At 45.2% G+C, this 24712-nt stretch overlaps 1 protein-coding gene across 1 annotated transcript in view; it reads right to left on the bottom strand.

Annotated features, from left to right (window-relative positions):
- ggt5a (gamma-glutamyltransferase 5a) overlaps window positions 1–21142 on the bottom strand; it is a 223320-nt gene extending 202178 nt beyond the window's left edge. The window contains exons 1-3 of the mRNA XM_034169431.1: window positions 21127–21142; window positions 20030–20139; window positions 19783–19979 (exon numbers count right to left, since the gene is read on the bottom strand). Of these exons, the coding sequence (XP_034025322.1) occupies window positions 19783–19979; window positions 20030–20139; window positions 21127–21142 (323 nt within the window). The remainder of the gene's footprint in view (window positions 1–19782; window positions 19980–20029; window positions 20140–21126) is intronic.
- Window positions 21143–24712: the final 3570 nt, after the last annotated feature.

Raw genomic sequence — 24712 nt, 5'->3', positions numbered from 1 at the left:
TTTACAGTATTTATTCCTATGTTTATAACAGATTTAACTTCTTGTTATAATTGTTCAGACGTCACCATTCGCCCTGTTCACTGCTTGTTTACTCCAATAAACTTGTCCAAGTCCAGCAACTGCTCCACAGGCCATATTGTTGGTGTGAATAGTGACACCGACAATCTGAGTGCGCTTCTTTTATGACTGCAATGCAGATGCCGTGCACGTGCAACACGTGTGCAATGCAATCATAATACACCCGTAATACTGCCGTGATAATCGCAATGCGTCGGATGTGTTTCCTCACTACATGCGTTATACAGCCGTGATTGTTCATCATATATTCGCTATATATTATTAATATATCCATAATTCATACTGGGACATTTGTCATTTTTGGCCATTTTTGTTGCGGACGACAATGAATGCCCGTACTTTATATACTCAATTCATGCGCAATTAATCCTCTCTCCAGTGGGACCGGGCCCTAAACTGGGAATAACATTCTGCTCAGTGCAGACCTCCGTGGAAATGTAACATCATCTGTCTGTTAGCGCCCCAACTCCACCGGAGATGGCAGCAGACAAAATATTTCCATACATAACTAACGACTAACCCTTTATCCATCAGAGTGTGACTCTGCCTTTTGGATTAGTGTCCTCTGCTGTGTTTTCCTTCCCCCTGTAGGTCTGTTTGTTTTGTGAGTCTAGGCTGGGCATGGCTGACCTTTCCACTCCTGTGCAGTTTAAACACCGGCTCATTCTTCCACTCCTTGCCAGTTTGTTGATTTATGTCCCGTGATACACTCAGCTTTCATTCATAGTTCTCAGATTATTCTGTTTTGTGTAAAGCTTTTGATAGTGGATTTAACTTTATTTGTCTCCTGTGCTTTTGGTTTCTCAGCCAGCCTGCAGACCAGCTGGCCTCCAAGGACAGTTCTGCCCACCACCCTGACCTTGGCACTCTTTGTAAAATAAATCACTTATTACTTTGATGAAAGGTCTGAGTCTGTGTCTGTGTTTTGGGATTCAATTCATACCTCTGCATCACAAACTTTAGGTGCAAGGTACTGACCTTGCACCTAAAGTTAGTGTGAGCTGAGCGCCTCCATCGTGTCAAATGGGATTTATAATGTGCTTCATACACACTGGTGGAGGACCTGAAGATGGGGAGTGCCTTAAAGCAGCAATTCACCATGGATTTAATCATTCACGTGTCTTAGTCATTCGCCCATAGTCCCTTAGTCATAGGCCTCAGTCATTGCCCATAACGCGATGCTGATGGGCAATGTTTGCATGAAAACCCGCTAGCACCACACAACACAATCCCAACGGGCTAACATTAGCATGAAAACTTGCTAACATCACATAATGTGATGCTAACAGGCTAACATTAGCATGAGCCGAGTGTCTCCATTGTGAGCAATGGGATTCATAATGTGCTTAAAAAATAAAGAAAAATCTTCCTTCACTTCTTCAGGCAACTTTACATGTTACCTGAAAATTAACAGTATGTGTTTTTGGAGGTTTTTTGTTTGTTTGTTTGTTTGTTTTTTGCCAGACAAACAGTGTAACAGACAAATAGATCTTGGCCTTGGAGAATTGTGTTTAAAACACTTTAAATGCTTTTGCTGAAAAACTTTGATTACTGGGGAAACAGAATTAAAGATCATAGATTTACTATATCAAAACGGCAAACTGTAGTCACAAACAATCACCGTGTATGGGTGTGGGTGTGTGTGTGTACAGGACAGACACTGATAAATATTCAAAGTTGTTTTTCCTCTAACTACCAACAAATACATTTATATTCAGACTGAAATCCAGATCTGGGACGATAGATAGATAGATAGATAGATAGATAGATAGATAGATAGATAGATAGATAGATAGATAGATAGATAGATAGATAGATAGATAGATAGATAGATAGATAGATAGATAGATAGATAGATAGATAGATAGATAGATAGATAGATAGATAGATAGATAGATAGATAGATAGATAGATAGATAGATAGATAGATAGATAGATAGATAGATAGATAGATAGATAGATAGATAGATAGATAGATAGATAGATAGATAGATAGATAGATAGATAGATAGATAGATAGATAGATAGATAGATAGATAGATAGATAGATAGATAGATAGATAGATAGATAGATAGATAGATAGATAGATAGATAGATAGATAGATAGATAGATAGATAGATAGATAGATAGATAGATAGATAGATAGATAGATAGATAGATAGATAGATAGATAGATAGATAGATAGATAGATAGATAGATAGATAGATAGATAGATAGATAGATAGATAGATAGATAGATAGATAGATAGATAGATAGATAGATAGATAGATAGATAGATAGATAGATAGATAGATAGATAGATAGATAGATAGATAGATAGATAGATAGATAGATAGATAGATAGATAGATAGATAGATAGATAGATAGATAGATAGATAGATAGATAGATAGATAGATAGATAGATAGATAGATAGATAGATAGATAGATAGATAGATAGATAGATAGATAGATAGATAGATAGATAGATAGATAGATAGATAGATAGATAGATAGATAGATAGATAGATAGATAGATAGATAGATAGATAGATAGATAGATAGATAGATAGATAGATAGATAGATAGATAGATAGATAGATAGTAGATAGATAGATAGATAGATAGATAGATAGATAGATAGATAGATAGATAGATAGATAGATAGATAGATAGATAGATAGATAGATAGATAGATAGATAGATAGATAGATAGATAGATAGATAGATAGATAGATAGATAGATAGATAGATAGATAGATAGATAGATAGATAGATAGATAGATAGATAGATAGATAGATAGATAGATAGATAGATAGATAGATAGATAGATAGATAGATAGATAGATAGATAGATAGATAGATAGATAGATAGATAGATAGATAGATAGATAGATAGATAGATAGATAGATAGATAGATAGATAGATAGATAGATAGATAGATAGATAGATAGATAGATAGATAGATAGATAGATAGATAGATAGATAGATAGATAGATAGATAGATAGATAGATAGATAGATAGATAGATAGATAGATCGATCGATCGATCGATCGATCGATCGATCGATCGATCGATCGATCGATCGATCCGGTTTTAAAAGAAAGACACACACACAGAGCTACATCAACAATAGTCATTGTGGGCTCGAATAGCAGCAGGAATGAAGGATCTCCTAAAGCGCTCCGTCCTACACCGAATGGACAGGAAGCCCTCAGATCTGTTACTCCTCTGGACGGACAGTCTCATGCAGAGGGTGTCTGTTGTTATTGAGGATTGCCTGCACCTTCCTCCTCATACACCTCTCTGCAGCTGCCCCCACGGTGTCCAGTGATCCCTCGATCACTGACTGCACCCTCTTAATCAGCTTATCCAGCTTCTTACAGTTTCTGGCAGAAATACTATTGCCCCAACACACCACATCAAAGAAAGGGACAGCCGCAACAACAGAGTGATAGAACATAGACAACAACTGCTTACACATCAAACGACTTAAGCCTCCTCAGAAAAAAGAGCCTGGTCAGAACCTTTTTAAAGAGGCAGTCAGTGTTAAAGTTCCAGTCCAGATCATTGTCTAGATGGACACCAAGATATTTGTATGTGTGCACACATTCAATGTCCTGTCCATGGATGTTTATTGGCTGCATAAAAATCCTTTTCTTGCCATAGTTGATAGTCATTTCTTTGGTCTTTTTTGTGTTCAGAATGAGTGAATTTTTGTCACTCCAGTCACAAAAAACAGTGATTGGGTCTCTGTACTCACCCTCCTGGTTGTTTTTAACACAGGCCACAATGGCTGTGTCGTCTGAGTACTTCTGAATGTGACAGGTGTCAGAGTGATATTGGAAGTCAGACATGTAGATGGCTAACAGGAAGGGTGCGAGTACAGTGCCTTGGGGAGCTCCAACGCTGCTCACAACAGTGTCCAAGATGGTGCTGCCCAGCCTCACAAACTGAGGCTAATCCGTCAGATAACTGTGGATCCATGCTGCAAAGACTGAATCCACCCATAATCCCTCCAGCTTTTGTTTAAGAATGACCGGTTGGATGGAGTCGAATGCACTTGAAAAATCAAAAAACATAATCCTCACATATCCACTGGCTTCATCCAGGAAGGAGTAGGTACAATGTAACAGGAACAAAATGGCATTGTCCACACCTATTGCATCCTGATAGGCAAACTGCAGTGGATCTTGTGCATGTTGTACCTGCGGTCTGAGAAGGTGCTGGACCTTCTTTAGGCACCGGGATGAGACAAGATGTTTTCCACAGAGCAGGAACTCTACCAGTGTGAAGACTGAAGTTGTAGAGTGTCTGGAGGGGGATAGCAAGCTGCTCCGCACAATATTTCAACAGACGAGGGCTCATCAGGGCCAGGACCGTTACACAGATGTAGCTTCCTCAGTTCAGCTCTCACTTCGTCAGCTGTAAAAACTGGAAATGCTGGAGACAAAGGAGGAGTCAGGAGGATGTGAAAGTCAGGTGATAGTAAAGATGAGGATGGGGAAGGTGAGAATAGTGGAGGGGCAGGAGATGGGCCTGAAGAGGATGTTGCATTAAATCTGTTATAAAACAGATTAAACTCATTTGGACTGCCCCTATCCCCTGCTCAATTTCAGTTTCAATTTATTTTCCTTTATATAGCACCAAATCACAACAGAGTTGCCTCAAGGCATTTCACACAGGTAAGGTCTGACCTTACTAACCCCCAGAGCAACAGTGTTAAGGAAAAACTCCCTCTGAGGAAGAAACCTCAAGCAGACCAGACTCAAAGGGGTGAGCCTCTGCTTGGGCCATGCTACAAACATAAATTACAGAAATAATTCACAGAACAATTCACGGACGAATATACGAGGTCTATTAGAAAAGTATCCGACCTTATTATTTTTTCAAAAACCATATGGATTTGAATCACGTGTGATTACATCAGACATGCTTGAACCCTCGTGGGCATGCGAGAGTTTTTTCACGCCTGTCGGTTACGTCATTCGCCTGTGGGCAGTCTTTGAATGAGGAGTCGTCCACCCACTCGTCGATTTTTTTCATTGTTTAGGAATGGCTCAGAGACTGTTGCTTTGTTTGATAAAAAATTTTTCAAAACTGTAAGGCACAACTGAGTGGACACCATTCAATAAATTCAGCTGGTTTTCGGTAAAAATTTTAACGGCTGATGAGAGATTTTGGTCTGGTAGTGTCGCTTTAAGGACGGCCCACGGCGCCTGACGGCGATCTGCGCTTCGAGGCGGCAGCGTCTCGCCGTTTCAAGTTGAAAACTTCCACATTTCAGGCTCTGTTGACGCAGTAAGTCGTCAGAGAACAGAGAACTTTCAGAAGAAGTCGGCATGAGGAGTTTATTCGGACATTCCATTGTTAACGGTCATTTTGTAATGAAAGAACGTGCGGGCAGAGTCGCATGTCGGGCTGGACCCGACCGCGGGGGGTCGCGGCAGGAAAAACACCTCCGTTGGAAATCTTAACGGGCAAGTTGGAACATGCCCAAGCTGTTAAACAATTTCTCAGTTACTCACTTGTTGAAAGCCATTAAAAGCCGCCTGAATTCTACAAATGGTTTTCAACACGGAGGTGTTTTTCCTGTCGCGGCGCACACAGATTTGCCGAGTCGTCACGGAAACGACTCAGCGAATTTGCGCGTACGTCTTTCATTAAAAAAATGTCCTTAAACAGTGGAATGTCCGCATAAATTCCTCATGCCGGCCTCTTCTGAATCTTCTCTGTTCTCTCACGATGTCCTGGGTGAATTAAGCCTTAAATTAGGATGTTTTCAGCTCGAAACAGGCCAACGACAGCGCCTGGAAGCGCTGCAGGACGTCCCGCTCCGTGGGAAGTCCTTACACCGACAGAAACACCCCATAATCTCTCATCAGCCGTTAAACTTTTCACAGAAAACCAGCTTAATTTCTCGAATAGTGTCCACTCGGATATTCCTCACAGGTCCAGAAAAAATTTTGATAAAGCAACGCGCGCCGTCTCGAGCAGCGTGTGAAACAAAGGAATTCAGCCGAGAGGGCGGGACCACATCTCACTCAAGGCCTGCCCACAGGGAAATGACGTCACCGACACGCGTGAAAAAACTCACGCATGTGCACGAGGGTTCAAGCATGATTGGTGTAATCGCATGTCATTCAAATCCATATAGTTAAAAAAAATAATAAAAGGGTCGGTTTATTATCTAAGAGACCTCGTACAAGAACTGCTGTTGGTGCACAGGACAGGAGGGTCACCAACACAAATACAACTCCCATCTCTGGATGGAGCTGCACCTTAAACAGAGAGAAAAACAGAATCAGGCATCAGAAAGACAAAAAAATACTGTATAATTTTCCAGCATTAATCAACAAGAAAAACAGAAGAAATACTAAGGTGATCGCCGGCCACTAGCCCTAAGCTTCACTAAAAGACCCAGAATTTAGGTAAAGTTGAGGCCGCGGCCCGCTCCAGTTACTAATAACATGAATTAAAAGAGTAAAAACCGTAAAACCAAACTGTACCAGTACGCTTGCCATATGAAAGGGAAAATAAGTGCGTCTTAAGTCTGGACTTGAAAGTCTCCACAGAATCTGACTGTTTTATTGACGCAGGGAGATCATTCCGCAATATGCGGCCATGATAAGAGAAAGCTCTGTGACCCGCAGACTTCTTATTCACCCTAGGGACACAAAGTAGTCCTGCACCCTGAGAACGTAAAGCCTGGGCCGGTATGTAAGGTTTAATTAGGTCAGCTTAGGTAGGGAGGTGCCAGTCTGTGAATAATTTTATAGGTTAGTAGCAGAACCTTAAAATCTGATCTCACTGGGACAGGAAGCCAGTGAAGAGACGCCAAAATGGGTGTAATGTGGTCGAACTTTCTGCTTTGTGTCAAAAGTCTGGCTGCAGCATTTTGAACCAATTGGAGACCCCTAATGCTAGACTGCGGTAAACCAGAAAATAGAACATTGCAGTAGTCCAATCTAGAAGAGATGAACGCATGGACCAGGATCTCAGCATCAGCCATAGACAGGATGGGACGAATCTTCGCTATATTTCGCAGGTGGAAGAAAGCACTCCTAGTAATATTTCTAATATGGAGGCCAAAGGACAACGAAGGATCAAAAATTACCCCAAGGTTCCTCACTTTGTCAGTGTGATGTATGACACACGAGCCTAGGCTGAGTGTTAACTGGTCAAATTGATGCCGATGCCTCACTGGACCAAGAACCAATCTTCTAAGGAGTTTATGTGAACGAGATTACCAGCAGTTATCGGCATGTATAACTGAGTATCATCTGCATAGCAGTGAAAGGTAATCCCAAAACGCCACAATATGTGCCCAAGGGGTGCTATATAAAGGGAGAAAAGCAGGGGCCGTAAGACAGACCCCTGTGGAACCCCAAATTTCATGTCACTAAGGTTAGAGGTAGGTAATGTCATCTATTTTCTTCTCAAACTAATCCAGGAAATCTTGTGCTGTAAAAGGAGAGCAAACTACAGGTGGTTGTCCATGAATAAGTGTTGCCACCGTGATGAACAAGAACTTTGAGTTATGCTTATTTTTGTTGATCAAATCAGAGTAATAGGTCCACTTTGTAGCCAATAATTCATGCTTATAGTATAAGATAGCATCATGCCACGGAAGGTGGAATACTTCTAAGTTTGAATGATGCACTGCTGACAGAGACTGTCTTCCTTTCATGCCTGTGATGGTTTGCATTCCTCTCCACACTTCCTTGATGTTATTAGCTTTCAACCTTCTCTCCACCTTCCATTTGTAATTCAACCTGGAATTTTCTTAGACTTCTTTTCACCTCCCACTGTATCTCTTTCTGCTTTTCCCGATCACCAGCTTTAAATGCCCCCTTCTTTTTGTTTAGAAGATGCTTTATGTCAGCTGTGATCCAAGGTTTATTATTGTGAAAGCATCTGACAGTTGTAAAAGGCAGGATGACATCCATGCAAAAGTTTATATAGTCTGTTGTGCTTTCCACCATTCTGTTGATGTTAATATCAGTTTCAATACTACAGTTGTTACCCTTTAGATTCTGCACAACCCTCCAGTCTGTGCGCTCAAAGCAGTCTTGCAAGGATTCAGTGGCCACAGGAGTCCACTTCCTGAAAGTCCGTGTTGTTATTGGCTGTGCGAGTACACAAGGCTTATATACAGGTCTTAGATAAATCATGTTGTGATCAGATTTACCTAAAGGTGGGAGTGCAGAAACAGTATAAGCCTCTTTGACATTAACATAACACAAGTCAAGACTTTTTTGCTCCCTTGTGGGGCAGTCCACATATTGTGAAAATCCAGTCAGATGGGGGCAATGTTTACATGATTAAAGTCGCCAGAAATAACAAACACAGCTTCTGGATGTAATGTTTGCAATCTCGCAACAGTTTTGTGAATGACATCACATGCAACTTGCGTCTCTGCTCTCGGGGGGATGTAAACAATCATGGCGACGATGCTGTTAAATTCTCTCGGAACATAATAGAGTCTCAATCCAACTGCCAGGAGCTCAGTGTCTCTACAACACAGTCACTGCTTAACAGAAATATGTGTTGTGTGGGCCGCTGAAGAGGAGGTACTGCTGGCCCACCACCACCAGAGGGCGCCCTGTCTGGAGTGCGGGCTCCAGGCACCAGAGGGCGCTGCCGCCTCACAGGAGCAGCCGGGGTGACAGCTGTCACTTATTGCCTACGACAGCCGTCACCAATCATCTGATCAGCAGTGGTATATCAGCAAGACGACATCTCCACCTCTTTGCCGAGATATCGCTCTACCTAGGAGGTACAGTACTCAGCCGACTGTGTTGTCTTTTTGACATTAACACTTTGTTACTTTTGTGTGTTAAATAGCAGACATTCTTCCGACGAGAGGTGGAGGTGGTTTTCCCGCCATACGGGTTGCTGGGTGCAAACGCACCCACATTTAACTGTTTTTGTTCCTCGCCAGCAGTACCAGATCCGACACGTGGAGGCAGTGGCCACCTGGGAGTTCGGGACTTGGCGGCTCCAGTATTCCCGGGGTTCGGTGGTGGAGGAAATCGTGTGGTTCCGGTTCTGCTTTGGACAGACGTCTCTTATCTTCGAGCCTGCCCACGTGACACATTTTGTGAATTGACTTCTTTGTCTATTGTTGTAATCTGTTGTGTTTGTTGTGCTTATTCACAACAGTAAAGTGTTGTTATTTGACTTCCTCCATTGTCCGTTCATTTGCGCCCCCTGTTGTGGGTCCGTGTTCCTACATTTTCCCAACAGGATATCTCGGCCAGCGTCATGGACTCCGAGGGGCGTCACCCGGCTGTTGAACGACCAATGGGAGAGCAGGGAGCGCAGGCGTCTGCAGGAGACGTGATTGGTGAGCTGCAGCACATTCTCACCGCCTTTACGGCTCGGTTGGATCAAATGACTGAGCAAAACATCCTCCTGAACCGCAGGGTGGAGGCTCTCTCCGCACAGATGGCGGCGAGCGCTCAGGGCGCTGCTGCAGCTCGTCCTCCTGCCGACCCTGTGCAGGATATAAACGTTCCAGTGGTGGTTCAACAACCCCTCCCACCATCCCCTGAAGCATACATAAGCCCTCCTGAGCCGTACGGAGGTTGTGTGGAGACGTGCGCGGATTTTCTTATGCAGTGTTCGCTCGTCTTCGCACAACGTCCCGTCATGTACGCGTCAGATGCTAGTAAAATAGCTTATGTGATTGCTCTGCTTTGGGGTAAAGCACGCGCCTGGGCTACGGCGCTCTGGGAACAGAACTCACGGTTGTTATCAGCATACACTGGGTTTGTGGGGGAGTTCAGAACGGTGTTTGATCACCCTAACAGAGGAGAGACCGCTTCAACCGTGCTGCTGTCAATGAGACAGGGACGCGAGAGCGCAGCCGCTTATGCAGTCAACTTCCGCATCGCGGCTGCGAGGTCCGGCTGGAATAACGTTGCGCTCCGCGCCGCCTTCATAAACGGACTGTCGTTGGTTCTGAAGGAGCAGCTGGTAGCTAAGGAGGAACCGCGGGATTTAGATGGGCTTATCGATCTCGTTATACGGTTAGACAATCGGTTGGAGGAACGCCGTCGGGAGCGAGGCGAAGGACGTGACCGGATACGCGCCGCCCCTCTCCCTTTCGGGTTCGAAAAGGGGCCGCCCTCCCCACGCTCCACAGCCGCAGCGCTTTGTGGGGCAACAGCTCCCCCTGCTGACGTTGTTAGGGAAACGCACAAGGCCAAAATGGGGAGGCTGATCCGTGGAGAGTGTTTTCTCTGCAGCTCAACTGAGCACACACAGAGAAACTGCCCCAAATGGCCAAAACGACAACACTCGTCTTTAGAGACTGGGCTAAGGGGGGGTCAAAACATTCAAGTGAGACACACACAAATTGCCACACGACTCCCAGTCACAATCCTGAGCGGGGATTTAACCCTTCAAGCCCAAGCACTGGTGGACACGGGGTCAGAAGGGAATCTGCTAGACAGCAGATGGGCAAGGGAGGTAGGGCTCCCTCTGGTGGCGCTTCCTTCACCGTTGCAGGTGCGAGCACTAGATGGCACCCTCCTCCCTTTACTCACACACAAGACACAACCAGTAACTCTGGTGGTGTCTGGAAACCACCGGGAGGAGATTGAGTTTTTTGTAACTCCTTCTACCTCCCGCGTGATTTTGGGCATCCCATGGATGTTGAAGCACAATCCCCGGATTGATTGGCTATCTGGGGTGGTGGTTCAGTGGAGCGAAACCTGCCATCGGGGGTGTTTAGGATCCTCGGTTCCTCCCGGTTCACAGGCTAAGGAGGAGGTCAAAGTCCCTCCCAATCTGACGGCAGTGCCGGTTGAGTACCACGATCTTGCTGACGTCTTCAGTAAGGATCTGGCACTCACCCTTCCCCCGCACCGTCCGTACGATTGTGCCATTGATTTGGTTCCAGGCGCTGAGTTCCCGTCCAGCAGGCTGTACAACCTCTCACGACCTGAGCGCGAATCAATGGAGACCTACATCCGGGACTCATTAGCTGCCGGGCTGATCCGGAACTCCACCTCCCCGATGGGGGCAGGTTTCTTTTTTGTGGGCAAGAAAGATGGCGGACTTCGTCCATGTATTGATTACAGGGGGCTGAATGAGATTACGGTTCGCAACCGATACCCGTTGCCATTGTTAGATTCCGTGTTCACCCCCCTGCATGGAGCCAAAATCTTTACTAAGCTGGATCTTAGAAATGCATATCACCTGGTTCGGATCCGGAAGGGAGACGAATGGAAGACGGCATTTAACACCCCATTAGGTCACTTTGAGTACCTGGTCATGCCGTTCGGCCTCACCAACGCCCCCGCGACGTTCCAAGCCTTGGTTAACGACGTCTTGCGGGACTTCCTGCACCGATTCGTCTTCGTATATCTGGACGATATTCTCATCTTTTCTCCGGATCCTGAGACCCATGTCCAGCATGTACGTCAGGTCCTGCAGCGGTTGTTAGAGAACCGACTGTTTGTGAAGGGCGAGAAGTGCGAGTTTCACCGCACGTCTTTGTCCTTCCTGGGGATTATCACCTCCTCTAACTCCGTCGCCCCTGATCCGGCCAAGGTTGCGGCGGTGAGAGATTGGCCCCAACCAACAAGCCGTAGGAAGCTGCAACAGTTCCTCGGCTTCGCTAATTTCTATAGGAGGTTCATTAAGGGCTACAGTCAGGTAGTTAGCCCCCTGACAGCCCTGACCTCTCCAAAAGTCCCCTTCACCTGGTCGGATCGGTGCGAAGCCGCGTTCAAGGAGTTGAAACGACGGTTCTCTACTGCGCCAGTTTTGGTGCAGCCCGACCCTAGCCGCCAGTTCATGGTTGAAGTGGACGCCTCTGACTCAGGGATAGGAGCCGTGCTGTCCCAGAGCGGAGAGACCGATAAGGTACTTCACCCGTGTGCCTACTTTTCACGCAGGTTGACCCCGGCTGAACGGAACTATGACGTCGGCAATCGAGAACTCCTTGCAGTGAAAGAGGCTCTTGAAGAGTGGAGACATCTGTTGGAGGGAACGTCCGTGCCATTCACGGTTTTCACTGACCACCGGAACCTGGAGTATATCAGGACCGCCAAGCGGCTGAACCCCAGGCAAGCCCGCTGGTCACTGTTCTTCGGCCGTTTTGACTTCCGGATCACCTACCGCCCCGGGACCAAAAACCAGAGATCAGATGCCTTGTCCCGGGTGCATGAAGACGAAGTCAAAACGGAGTTGTCGGATCCACCGGAACCTATCATCCCGGAGTCCGCTATCGTGGCCACCCTCACCTGGGACATAGAGAAAACCGTCCGGGAGGCCCTGGCACGGAGCCCGGATCCCGGAACTGGGCCGAAGAACAAACTTTACGTCCCACCAGAGGCCAGGGCTGCAGTCCTGGACTTCTGTCACGGCTCCAAGTTCTCCTGTCATCCAGGGGTGCGTAGGACCATGGCAGTTGTCCGGCAGCGCTTCTGGTGGGCGTCCCTGGAGGCCGACGTCCGGGATTATATCCAGGCCTGCACCACCTGCGCCAGGGGCAAGGCTGACCACCGCAGGGCATCGGGACTGTTCCAGCCGCTGCCTGTGCCTCATCGCCCCTGGTCCCACATCGGCCTGGATTTTGTCACGGGCCTCCCGCCGTCCCAGGGCAACACCACCATCCTCACGATAGTGGACCGATTCTCCAAGGCGGCCCACTTCGTGGCCCTCCCGAAGCTCCTGACTGCCCAGGAGACAGCGGACCTCCTGGTCCACCACGTCGTCCGGCTGCATGGGATTCCAACAGACATTGTCTCCGACCGTGGTCCCCAGTTCTCCTCGCAAGTCTGGAGGAGCTTCTGCCGGGAACTGGGGGCCACGGTGAGTCTCTCGTCCGGGTATCATCCTCAGACCAACGGGCAAGCAGAACGGGTCAATCAGGAGGTGGAACAGGCCCTGCGCTGCGTGACGGCCGCGCACCCGGCCTGGAGTACCCATTTGGCCTGGATCGAGTATCAATCAATCAATCAATTTTTTTTTTTATATAGCGCCAAATCACAACAAACAGTTGCCCCAAGGCGCTTTATATTGTAAGGCAAGGCCATACAATAATGATGTAAAACCCCAACGGTCAAAACGACCCCCTGTGAGCAAGCACTTGGCTACAGTGGGAAGGAAAAACTCCCTTTTAACAGGAAGAAACCTCCAGCAGAACCAGGCTCAGGGAGGGGCAGTCTTCTGCTGGGACTGGTTGGGGCTGAGGGAGAGAACCAGGAAAAAGACATGCTGTGGAGGGGAGCAGAGATCGATCACTAATGATTAAATGCAGAGTGGTGCATACAGAGCAAAAAGAGAAAGAAACAGTGCATCATGGGAACCCCCCAGCAGTCTACGTCTATAGCAGCATAACTAAGGGATGGTTCAGGGTCACCTGATCCAGCCCTAACTATAAGCTTTAGCAAAAAGGAAAGTTTTAAGCCTAATCTTAAAAGTAGAGAGGGTGTCTGTCTCCCTGATCTGAATTGGGAGCTGGTTCCACAGGAGAGGAGCCTGAAAGCTGAAGGCTCTGCCTCCCATTCTACTCTTACAAACCCTAGGAACTACAAGTAAGCCTGCAGTCTGAGAGCGAAGCGCTCTATTGGGGTGATATGGTACTACGAGGTCCCTAAGATAAGATGGGACCTGATTATTCAAAACCTTATAAGTAAGAAGAAGAATTTTAAATTCTATTCTAGAATTAACAGGAAGCCAATGAAGAGAGGCCAATATGGGTGAGATATGCTCTCTCCTTCTAGTCCCCGTCAGCACTCTAGCTGCAGCATTTTGAATTAACTGAAGGCTTTTTAGGGAACTTTTAGGACAACCTGATAATAATGAATTACAATAGTCCAGCCTAGAGGAAATAAATGCATGAATTAGTTTTTCAGCATCACTCTGAGACAAGACCTTTCTGATTTTAGAGATATTGCGTAAATGCAAAAAAGCAGTCCTACATATTTGTTTAATATGCGCATTGAATGACATATCCTGATCAAAAATGACTCCAAGATTTCTCACAGTATTACTAGAGGTCAGGGTAATGCCATCCAGAGTAAGGATCTGGTTAGACACCATGTTTCTAAGATTTGTGGGGCCAAGAACAATAACTTCAGTTTTATCTGAGTTTAAAAGCAGGAAATTAGAGGTCAACCATGTCTTTATGTCTGTAAGACAATCCTGCAGTTTAGCTAATTGGTGTGTGTCCTCTGGCTTCATGGATAGATAAAGCTGGGTATCATCTGCGTAACAATGAAAATTTAAGCAATACCGTCTAATAATACTGCCTAAGGGAAGCATATATAAAGTGAATAAAATTGGTCCTAGCACAGAACCTTGTGGAACTCCATAATTAACTTTAGTCTGTGAAGAAGATTCCCCATTTACATGAACAAATTGTAATCTATTAGACAAATATGATTCAAACCACCGCAGCGCAGTGCCTTTAATACCTATGGCATGCTCTAATCTCTGTAATAAAATTTTATGGTCAACAGTATCAAAAGCAGCACTGAGGTCTAACAGAACAAGCACAGAGATGAGTCCACTGTCCGAGGCCATAAGAAGATCATTTGTAACCTTCACTAATGCTGTTTCTGTACTATGATGAATTCTAAAACCTGACTGAAACTCTTCAAATAGACCATTCCTCTGCAGATGATCAGTTAGCTGTTTTACAACTACCCTTTCAAGAATTTTTGAGAGAAAAGGAAGGTTGGAGATTGGCCTATAATTAGCTAAGATAGCTGGGTCAAGTGATGGCTTTTTAAGTAATGGTTTAATTACTGCCACCTTAAAAGCCTGTGGTACATAGCCAACTAACAAAGATAGATTGATCATATTTAAGATCGAAGCATTAAATAATGGTAGGGCTTCCTTGAGCAGCCTGGTAGGAATGGGGTCTAATAAACATGTTGATGGTTTGGATGAAGTAACTAATGAAAATAACTCAGACAGAACAATCGGAGAGAAAGAGTCTAACCAAATACCGGCATCACTGAAAGCAGCCAAAGATAACGATACGTCTTTGGGATGGTTATGAGTAATTTTTTCTCTAATAGTTAAAATTTTGTTAGCAAAGAAAGTCATGAACTCATTACTAGTTAAAGATAATGGAATACTCAGCTCAATAGAGCTCTGACTCTTTGTCAGCCTGGCTACAGTGCTGAAAAGAAACCTGGGGTTGTTCTTATTTTCTTCAATTAGTGATGAGTAGAAAGATGTCCTAGCTTTACGGAGGGCTTTTTTATAGAGCAACAGACTCTTTTTCCAGGCTAAGTGAAGATCTTCTAAATTAGTGAGACGCCATTTCCTCTCCAACTTACGGGTTATCTGCTTTAAGCTACGAGTTTGAGAGTTATACCATGGAGTCAGACACTTCTGATTTAAAGCTCTCTTTTTCAGAGGAGCTACAGCATCCAAAGTTGTCTTCAATGAGGATGTAAAACTATTGACGAGATACTCTATCTCCCTTACAGAGTTTAGGTAGCTACTCTGCACTGTGTTGTTATATGGCATTAGAGAACATAAAGAAGGAATCATATCCTTAAACCTAGTTACAGCGCTTTCTGAAAGACTTCTAGTGTAATGAAACTTATTCCCTACTGCTGGGTAGTCCATCAGAGTAAATGTAAATGTTATTAAAAAATGATCAGACAGAAGGGAGTTTTCAGGGAATACTGTTAAGTCTTCTATTTCCATACCATAAGTCAGAACAAGATCTAAGATATGATTAAAGTGGTGGGTGGACTCATTTACTTTTTGAGCAAAGCCAATAGAGTCTAATAATAGATTAAATGCAGTGTTGAGGCTGTCATTCTCAGCATCTGTGTGGATGTTAAAATCGCCCACTATAATTATCTTATCTGAGCTAAGCACTAAGTCAGACAAAAGGTCTGAAAATTCACAGAGAAACTCACAGTAACGACCAGGTGGACGATAGATAATAACAAATAAAACTGGTTTTTGGGACTTCCAATTTGGATGGACAAGACTAAGAGACAAGCTTTCAAATGAATTAAAGCTCTGTCTGGGTTTTTGATTAATTAATAAGCTGGAATGGAAGATTGCTGCTAATCCACCGCCCCGGCCCGTGCTACGAGCATTCTGACAGTTAGTGTGACCCGGGGGTGTTGACTCATTTAAACTAACATATTCATCCTGCTGTAACCAGGTTTCTGTTAGGCAGAATAAATCAATATGTTGATCAATTATTATATAATTTACCAACAGGGACTTAGAAGAGAGAGACCTAATGTTTAATAGACCACATTTAACTGTTTTAGTCTGTGGTGCAGTAGAAGGTGCTATATTATTTTTTCTTTTTGAATTTTTATGCTTAAATAGATTTTTGCTGGTTATTGGTAGTCTGGGAGCAGGCACCGTCTCTACGGGGATGGGGTAATGAGGGGATGGCAGGGGGAGAGAAGCTGCAGAGAGGTGTGTAAGACTACAACTCTGCTTCCTGGTCCCAATCCTGGATAGTCACGGTTTGGAGGATTTAAGAAAATTAGCCAGATTTCTAGAAATGAGAGCTGCTCCATCCAAAGTGGGATGGATGCCGTCTCTCCTAACAAGACCAGGTTTTCCCCAGAAGCTTTGCCAATTATCTATGAAGCCCACCTCATTTTTTGGACACCACTCAGACAGCCAGCAATTCAAGGAGAACATGCGGCTAAACATGTCACTCCCGGTCTGATTGGGGAGGGGCCCAGAGAAAACTACAGAGTCCGACATTGTTTTTGCAAAGTTACACACCGATTTAATGTTAATTTTAGTGACCTCCGATTGGCGTAACCGGGTGTCATTACTGCCGACGTGAATTACAATCTTACCAAATTTACGCTTAGCCTTAACCAGCAGTTTCAAATTTCCTTCAATGTCGCCTGCTCTGGCCCCCGGAAGACAATTGACTATGGTTGCTGGTGTCGCTAACTTCACATTTCTCAAAACAGAGTCGCCAATAACCAGAGTTTGATCCTCGGCGGGTGTGTCGTCGAGTGGGGAAAAACGGTTAGAAATGTGAACGGGTTGGCGGTGTACACGGGGCTTCTGTTTAGGGCTACGCTTCCTCCTCACAGTCACCCAGTCAGCCTGCTTTCCCGGCTGCTCGGGATCTGCCAGAGGGGAACTAACGGCGGCTAAGCTACCTTGGTCCGCACCGACTACAGGGGCCTGGCTAGCTGTAGAATTTTCCACGGTGCGGAGCCGAGTCTCCAATTCGCCCAGCCTGGCCTCCAAAGCTACGAATAAGCTACACTTATTACAAGTACCATTACTGCTAAAGGAGGCCGAGGAATAACTAAACATTTCACACCCAGAGCAGAAAAGTGCGGGAGAGACAGGAGAAGCCGCCATGCTAAATCGGCTAAGAGCTAGTAGCTACGCTAAGCTAGCGGATTCCTAAAAACACGCAAAGTGAATAATGTGTAAATAATTTAGAGGTGATTCAGCAGAATGAGTGCTTTAGTTAAGGCACGTAAAGATTACACTGGGAAACAAATCGTAATCTAGATAACTAGATCAATCTAACTGCGCAGATTAAACAGCTAACAGATACAGAAAAACACCGCTGTGCTCCGGAACAGGAAGTGATACAATACCGCAGTGAGAGCCAACCACCAGAGTATGCCCATAACAGCCAGGTGTCTTCATCCACCGGCCTCTCCCCTTTTGAGGTGTGTCTGGGGTATCAGCCCCCGTTGTTTCCGGTGGTTGAGGGAGAGGTCGGTGTGCCCTTGGTCCAGGCCCACCTGCGGAAGTGCCGTCGGGTGTGGCGCGCCGCCCGTTCTGCTTTCCTAAAGGCCCGGACGAGGGCAAAAGCCCGTGCAGACCGTCGGCGGACCCCAGCCCCTGCGTATCGGCCAGGGCAGGAGGTGTGGTTGTCCACAAAGGACATTCCCCTGAAAGTGGACTCCCCTAAACTACAGGACCGTTACATCGGTTCCTTCAGAATCCTTAAGGTCATCAGTCCAGCCGCAGTGAGGCTTCAGCTTCCGGCCTCACTGCGGATCCATCCTGTTTTCCATGTGTCCCGGATAAAGCCGCATCACACCTCACCCCTCTGTGCTCCGGGTCCGGTGCTGCCTCCTGCCCGGATCATCGATGGCGAGCCGGCTTGGACTGTGCGCCGGCTCTTGGATGTCCGTAGGATGGGCCGGGGCTTCCAGTATTTGGTGGACTGGGAGGGGTACGGACCCGAAGAACGCTCCTGGGTGAAGAGGAGCTTCATCCTGGACCCGGCCCTCCTGGCCGATTTCTACCGCCGCCACCCGGACAAGCCTGGTCGGGCACCAGGAGGCGCCCGTTGAGGGGGGGGTCCTGTTGTGTGGGCCGCTGAAGAGGAGGTACTGCTGGCCCACCACCACCAGAGGGCGCCCTGTCTGGAGTGCGGGCTCCAGGCACCAGAGGGCGCTGCCGCCTCACAGGAGCAGCCGGGGTGACAGCTGTCACTTATCGCCTACGACAGCCGTCACCAATCATCTGATCAGCAGTGGTATATCAGCAAGACGACATCTCCACCTCTTTGCCGAGATATCGCTCTACCTAGGAGGTACAGTACTCAGCCGACTGTGTTGTCTTTTTGACATTAACACTTTGTTACTTTTGTGCGTTAAATAGCAGACATTCTTCCGATGAGAGGTGGAGGTGGTTTTCCCGCCATACGGGTTGCTGGGTGCAAACGCACCCACATTTAACTGTTTTTGTTCCTCGCCAGCAGTACCAGATCCGACACGCGGAGGCAGTGGCCACCTGGGAGTTCGGGACTTGGCGGCTCCAGTATTCCCGGGGTTCGGTGGCGGAGGAAATCATGTGGTTCCGGTTCTGCTTTGGACAGACGTCTCTTATCTTCGAGCCTGCCCACGTGACACATTTTGTGAATTGACTTCTTTGTCTATTGTTGTAATCTGTTGTGTTTGTTGTGCTTATTCACAACAGTAAAGTGTTGTTATTTGACTTCCTCCATTGTCCGTTCATTTGCGCCCCCTGTTGTGGGTCCGTGTTCCTACACTTTCCCAACAATATGACCAGGATGACACCATTGCTTGTCCACATAAAATGCAAGACCCCCGCCTTTACTTTTCCCGCTTGATTTCACATCTCTGTCCGCTCGTACCAGGGTAAAGCCCGGAAGCACCACAGCACTATCAAGTATATTAACCGTGAGCCAGGTCTCTGTAAGTCCGATCAGACAGCTTTCATGGAAGGCTTGTTCATGCTTGACAAACGCCAGCAGCTCATCGTATTTGTTCAGGTAGGAGTTAACATTACCCATCATGATCAAAGGCACCACAGGCTTAAACCTCCGCTTCCTAGCCTTTAGCTTAGCACCCGCATGGCAGCCTCTGAAGGGTTTCTTAACATCCAGAGGAATAGTATGTTTAATTCCATGCCTGGATTGGCGCAGTGAAAGAAGCGCTTCTTTGCTGTAGACAATTCCACATATGATAGCAAACAAAAAGAATAAAACTAGAAAACATCCGGAGCTACTGTCAGACGTGCTGCTTGCAAGAGCGCACTCTACGGGGTCATCCTCCCCCCTTCTGACCCTTGGCATAAATCTGCACTTGAACGAGTGCCTTTTTGGATGTTCCACTGCAGGGTGGTGTTAAACCTACTGTGGAGGATTCTGCATGTTGTGAGTGGAGGCAGCGTGTTTTTCATAATCTACCTCAGACGATCACATCACACTGAAATATTTACATATTCAAGCAAACAGCAGTTCAGAACTCACCGTGCTATGTCTGAGCATTTCCCAGAGTCTGCAGCCACGGCGGCTCTTGAGAAACAGTCATCTTGACATTTGCTCCTCCCAAAGGCAATGACACAAATGATGGCTGTAATCACGGTGAGCAGCGCGGCTGTGCAGCACACGTAAATCCACACCTTTGACCTTGCCACATGGGAGAACGTTTGGATACTCCTCGGGGATCATTAAACGGTCTTCATGGGTTATCTCCTCTCAGACTTTGCAATCTGACTGCATTGCTCTTGCCCCCATCAGGGTCTGGCTCCACCCCTCCTGCCTGAGGCCCAAGAGGAGGAGGAGAAAGTTCTGGCACACATGTAGAGTCTTGCCCAAAGAGCTTTCCTAGTAAACAGAGCAAAAGGCCACAGCAAGAGGAGTTACACACAACAGCAACAAAATATCACAGGTGGCTCTGCCTGAGGCTTCATAGGGCTGTAAGCTGACCCCCCCCCCCCCCCAACCCCCCAGGATTTCAGTAGTCTGATTATAACCCATCTGATGTTACAGTCAAATGTTTTCACCCTCAGTTACTGTCACCAGTCTCCAGGTGATCTGGTCCTATAGTCAGGTCAGGTTTTGGGAGCATGCACAGGTGTCACACCTTAGCACATCCACCACACCATGGAACCACCCCAGGTCCTGGACAGCAACCACCCAGGCAGACAACCGGCCCATCCCTACATCTTGAATGTTACCACCAAGCTGCCTAAATCTTACATAAATCCTAACTACAAATTAAATTACTTATTACATTTTATTAATGCCCACCCTAAAATAAATTCATTTTCTGACTCCAATGCATCGTAAAAACCAAAAGATTTGTGTTTCTTCTCTCTTGTCCTGTGATGAAGTCATCAGTATCCATCACATGACAATGACGTCAGTTTGAAAGTGCGAGAGTTGCGGCACACGCTGTGACACACGGATTTAATTAATATTTTGTCTAGTCGCAAAAATCATCTAATGCATCAGTTTTCGATGGATTTGGAGCTTGTCAGGGTTTGAGTTTGTCTAGTTATCTGTTTTTATTTCTTTTCTCTGGTCTGTTATTTTTCTTATGTCATTGGTTTTTGCATGTTCATTCTCTTGCTGGGTTTTTCTGCTTGGGTCTGTCTCTGTCTCTTGGTTCTTGGTGATGGGTGTTTCCATCTCTCTGGCTACGCCCTCTGGTGCTTTCCATGCAGTCCTATTCCTGATTTGCTGATCATCACCTGGGGTTATATAAGCTCACTGGGTGTGTTAGTTCTTTGCTACATTGTTGTGCCTTGTGCCACTTTCCAGCTCTGTTCCTGTGTTCTTTTCTCCTGCCTGCCTCCTTATGTTCCTGACCTCCTGCCTGTTGCATCGTCCACGTCTTAAGCCTGATGATTTTTGTACTGCTGCTTGTTCTGGACTGCCTACTCGTGTACCGACGTCTGCCAACCTTCCAAGTAAAACCTTTGTACAGCCAGAGCTGTTTGTGTGAGCCGTGCATTGGTGTCCTACAGTTCCTGACCAACCAGCCTGATAAGGGCTCTGATGAAGTGAGTGGACAAACACCGACTGCTGTGTGCAGCTCTTCTGGACAAGGACAGAAGATAAACAGATAACTCACAGATGTTCATTGTTTGACCTCGACAGGACAAATGGGAAGTTTCATTATTTTCAATGAGAAGCTGAAATTCTGTCTCCTGCGGCAATTGGATGTTTTATCTTTAATGAGGAGAAAAACTGACAGCAAGAAATGGATCATTTAAAGTGCATATCTCTGGTAAAAGAAATGTCAAAAAACTATTAAAAATAAATAAAGAATGAAAAGTAAGAAAACACTGGTGTATTGTGTGTTATTATTGGTCTCATATGCCCAGTTTCACCGACCGAACAGTTCCCCCTGAACATCGGTCCACCCTGCCTTCACTGCACATACATCATTAGCCGCGGTTCACGGATTATCACCTCGTTTCTGCTTCAAACTGCACTCCAGTCATCATCTATCTCAACGACAGATATCTGAAGCTTTTGTGCAACAATCATTTCCCCATAAATTCAGCTTTATTTCATCATAAAAGACGGAAGAAGCGATCAGAGCACCGCGGCTACACGAGCTGCTAGCTGATGTGTTCACTGAGCGTTGGTCATTTCAAAGCATCACAGAGTATCGCCTTGTTTCTGCTTAAAACTGATTTTAGAATGGTTTAAGAGCTTTTACTTTGTCATTTGATGGTTAATAATCCCATTAATCCATTTGATCGCGTTTGATGAAGAGACTGTCTCAGACGAGTGGCTGAGGGCCAAAATGACACATTTGCAGTGGAGGCAGGGCGGACCCATTTATAGGGGTGGACCATTCGGTCTGCAACATGAAGATATATCTGCTATTTTGGTCATAATTAGCTTTGCATGCTAACAATGTTAAAAGATATTAAATTGTATAAAATGTTTCGTGTTCATTATTTTGAAAAAGTAACAAATGTTTAGAAGTATGTGCACTGTCCAGTTCTAATGAACTAGGTACTGTATGGGTTGAATAAAGTTGATTTTAGGTTCTGGTGTGATATTTCTGCCATAATGTGTTTAAGGGATTTATCATGATGCCAAACAAATGAAAAAGTGTATGCTTATGCTTTGATGGGTGTTTAATTGATTTATGATGGTTTTGAAATGATACAATATTATACGGTTTGATTAAGGATTGTAATATGTGCTTATGATGAATTGTACTGACCATGTGTAACTGTTGCTGTGTTGTTGACTTCCTGTAGATAAGCCTGGCATTGACCACTTTGAATAAAGTCATTATTTGGTGCTGGCATGATGCTTATGCTGCAATATGTTTAAGGATCTGATATTTTGCTAAAGTGCACGTAATCTTTTGGAAATGTTTTGGATGATTTATCATGTAGTTGGAATATTGTTTCATCATTATAAACTGTTCAAATGTATTACTGTTGCTGACTGAACTTTGATATGATCTTTTTCTGTGGACTCCCTGGAACTGAAACTTTTGACTGTGTTGGCAACAGACCTGTGGTTTCTTGCTGTCTGCATATTGGTTCACAAAAAAACAGTTCACCACAATATGTGTTTAAGAGAACAATCAGTTAGCCCCGGACACCACCACACCTCCACTCTGCTATCTCTCCCCCCAATATCCCGAATACATTCATGTCACACCTCGGCCTTGCCCCTGCCGCCAGGTAGAAGATGGCAACACCCCAACTAAACTAAACTGAACCGTATAAACACTGTGGGTTTCCAGATTTCGAGGTTCTTTGCTGACACACAATCTGATGGTATCGTTGTTGTGTAATAAAGTGTGTTGCATTGAACCCACCCTGCACTCGGTTGTTGACAATCTGCTGATCTGTTCTGCTGTATTCTTCAATAAACCCTTTAAGGTCTGTATAAGTGCAAATTGAATTCTGAGTTTTTTTGTGTCTCTCACGGTTCACGAACACTCGAGTAACACTTCCAGGTCCTTTGGGACATGGGGAAGGGTGGTATCCTCAACAGACAACAGACATATTAAGTCATAAACATGAAGAATTTAGCTTGATTTGATCGGCTGTTGATATAAACGCTCAGAAATGTTGAACTGTGAAAAATGAAAAATTTGATTTCAGTGACGTCACCTTATGAACCATTTTGTCTTTCTTTTCTAATATGCATATGTCGCGGACATGAATGAGCGACGCACATCAGTATCTCACCATGTCATTTAGGTCCTTCAGACTTTATTTTGAGTAAATGCTTCAGAGGAGCATTAGCATGGCAAAAACCTTTCAGCTCCAGGCCTCCCACCTTTTTAAGCATTTTTCTTTATATGCCCCTCACATGCCTGGAAAAGCTCCTCAGCATCTAACCATGTCCTTTAGGTCCTTCAGACTTTTTTCAGTAAAATGGTTCTTGGGAGCATGAGCTCACCCACCCCCATCCCCACCCCAGGCTCCCCGCCTTTTTCAGTATTTTCCTTATTTTGCCTTTCAGCTTCTGGGGTGCTCTGCCCCGCATAATCCCCACCTTTTTAAGCATTTTTCTTTTTTTGTTTTTCAGCTGACCCCTCTCATTACAGTCATCTTAACCTGCCACTTTAAGCATTTTTTTTAATGTAGCTGTAAATTAATATTCAAAGTTTTCAGCTAGTTGACAGTAGGGCTGTACAATATGGCCAAATTTGCATATCGCAATATTGTCATATAAATTGTCATGTAAATTTCACTTATAGACATGCTGTCCATATTCTTGAGCCGCTTAGGTGGGTAGGGAGAGTTCCCATGGGATAAAAAAGCTTTTCAACCTACCATCCCTGGTTCTCAAGACCAGACACCTAAGTGGTTCTACTGTCTTTTTTTTTTGTCTTTTTTTTTAAGATGTTTAAGTGTACCTTTGTAAACACTAGTAGACTTCCACTTTAGATTTGAAATGTATAATAGAAGATATACCTTACTGAATTTTCATATCAGTATGATATACGATATGACTATGATATGATGACCTCTACTGGTGGTTGACTCTCACTGCGGTATTGCATCACTTCCTGTTCCAGAGCACAGCAGTGTTTTGCTGTATCTGTTAGCTGTTTAATCTGCGTAGTTAGATTGATCTAGATAACGATTTATTTCACAGTGTAATCTTCACGTGCCTCAATTAAAGCACTCTCTCTGCTGAATCACCTCTAAATTATTCACACATTATTCACTTTGTGTGTTTTTAGGAATCCGCTAGCTTAGCGTAGCTATTAGCTCTTAGCCGGTTTAGCATGGCAGCTTCTCCTGTCTCTCCCGCACTTTTCTGCGCTGGGTGTGAAATGTTTAGTTATTCCTCAGCCTCCTTTAGCAGTAATGGTACTTGTAATAAGTGTAGCTTATTCGTAGCTTTGGAGGCCAGGCTGGGTGAATTGGAGACTCGGCTCCGCACCTTGGAAAATCCTACAGCT

Source organism: Thalassophryne amazonica, chromosome 5, assembly GCF_902500255.1.
Source record: "Thalassophryne amazonica chromosome 5, fThaAma1.1, whole genome shotgun sequence".
Taxonomy (NCBI): Eukaryota; Metazoa; Chordata; class Actinopteri; order Batrachoidiformes; family Batrachoididae; genus Thalassophryne; species Thalassophryne amazonica.
This window is presented reverse-complemented; position numbering and strand designations above follow the sequence as displayed.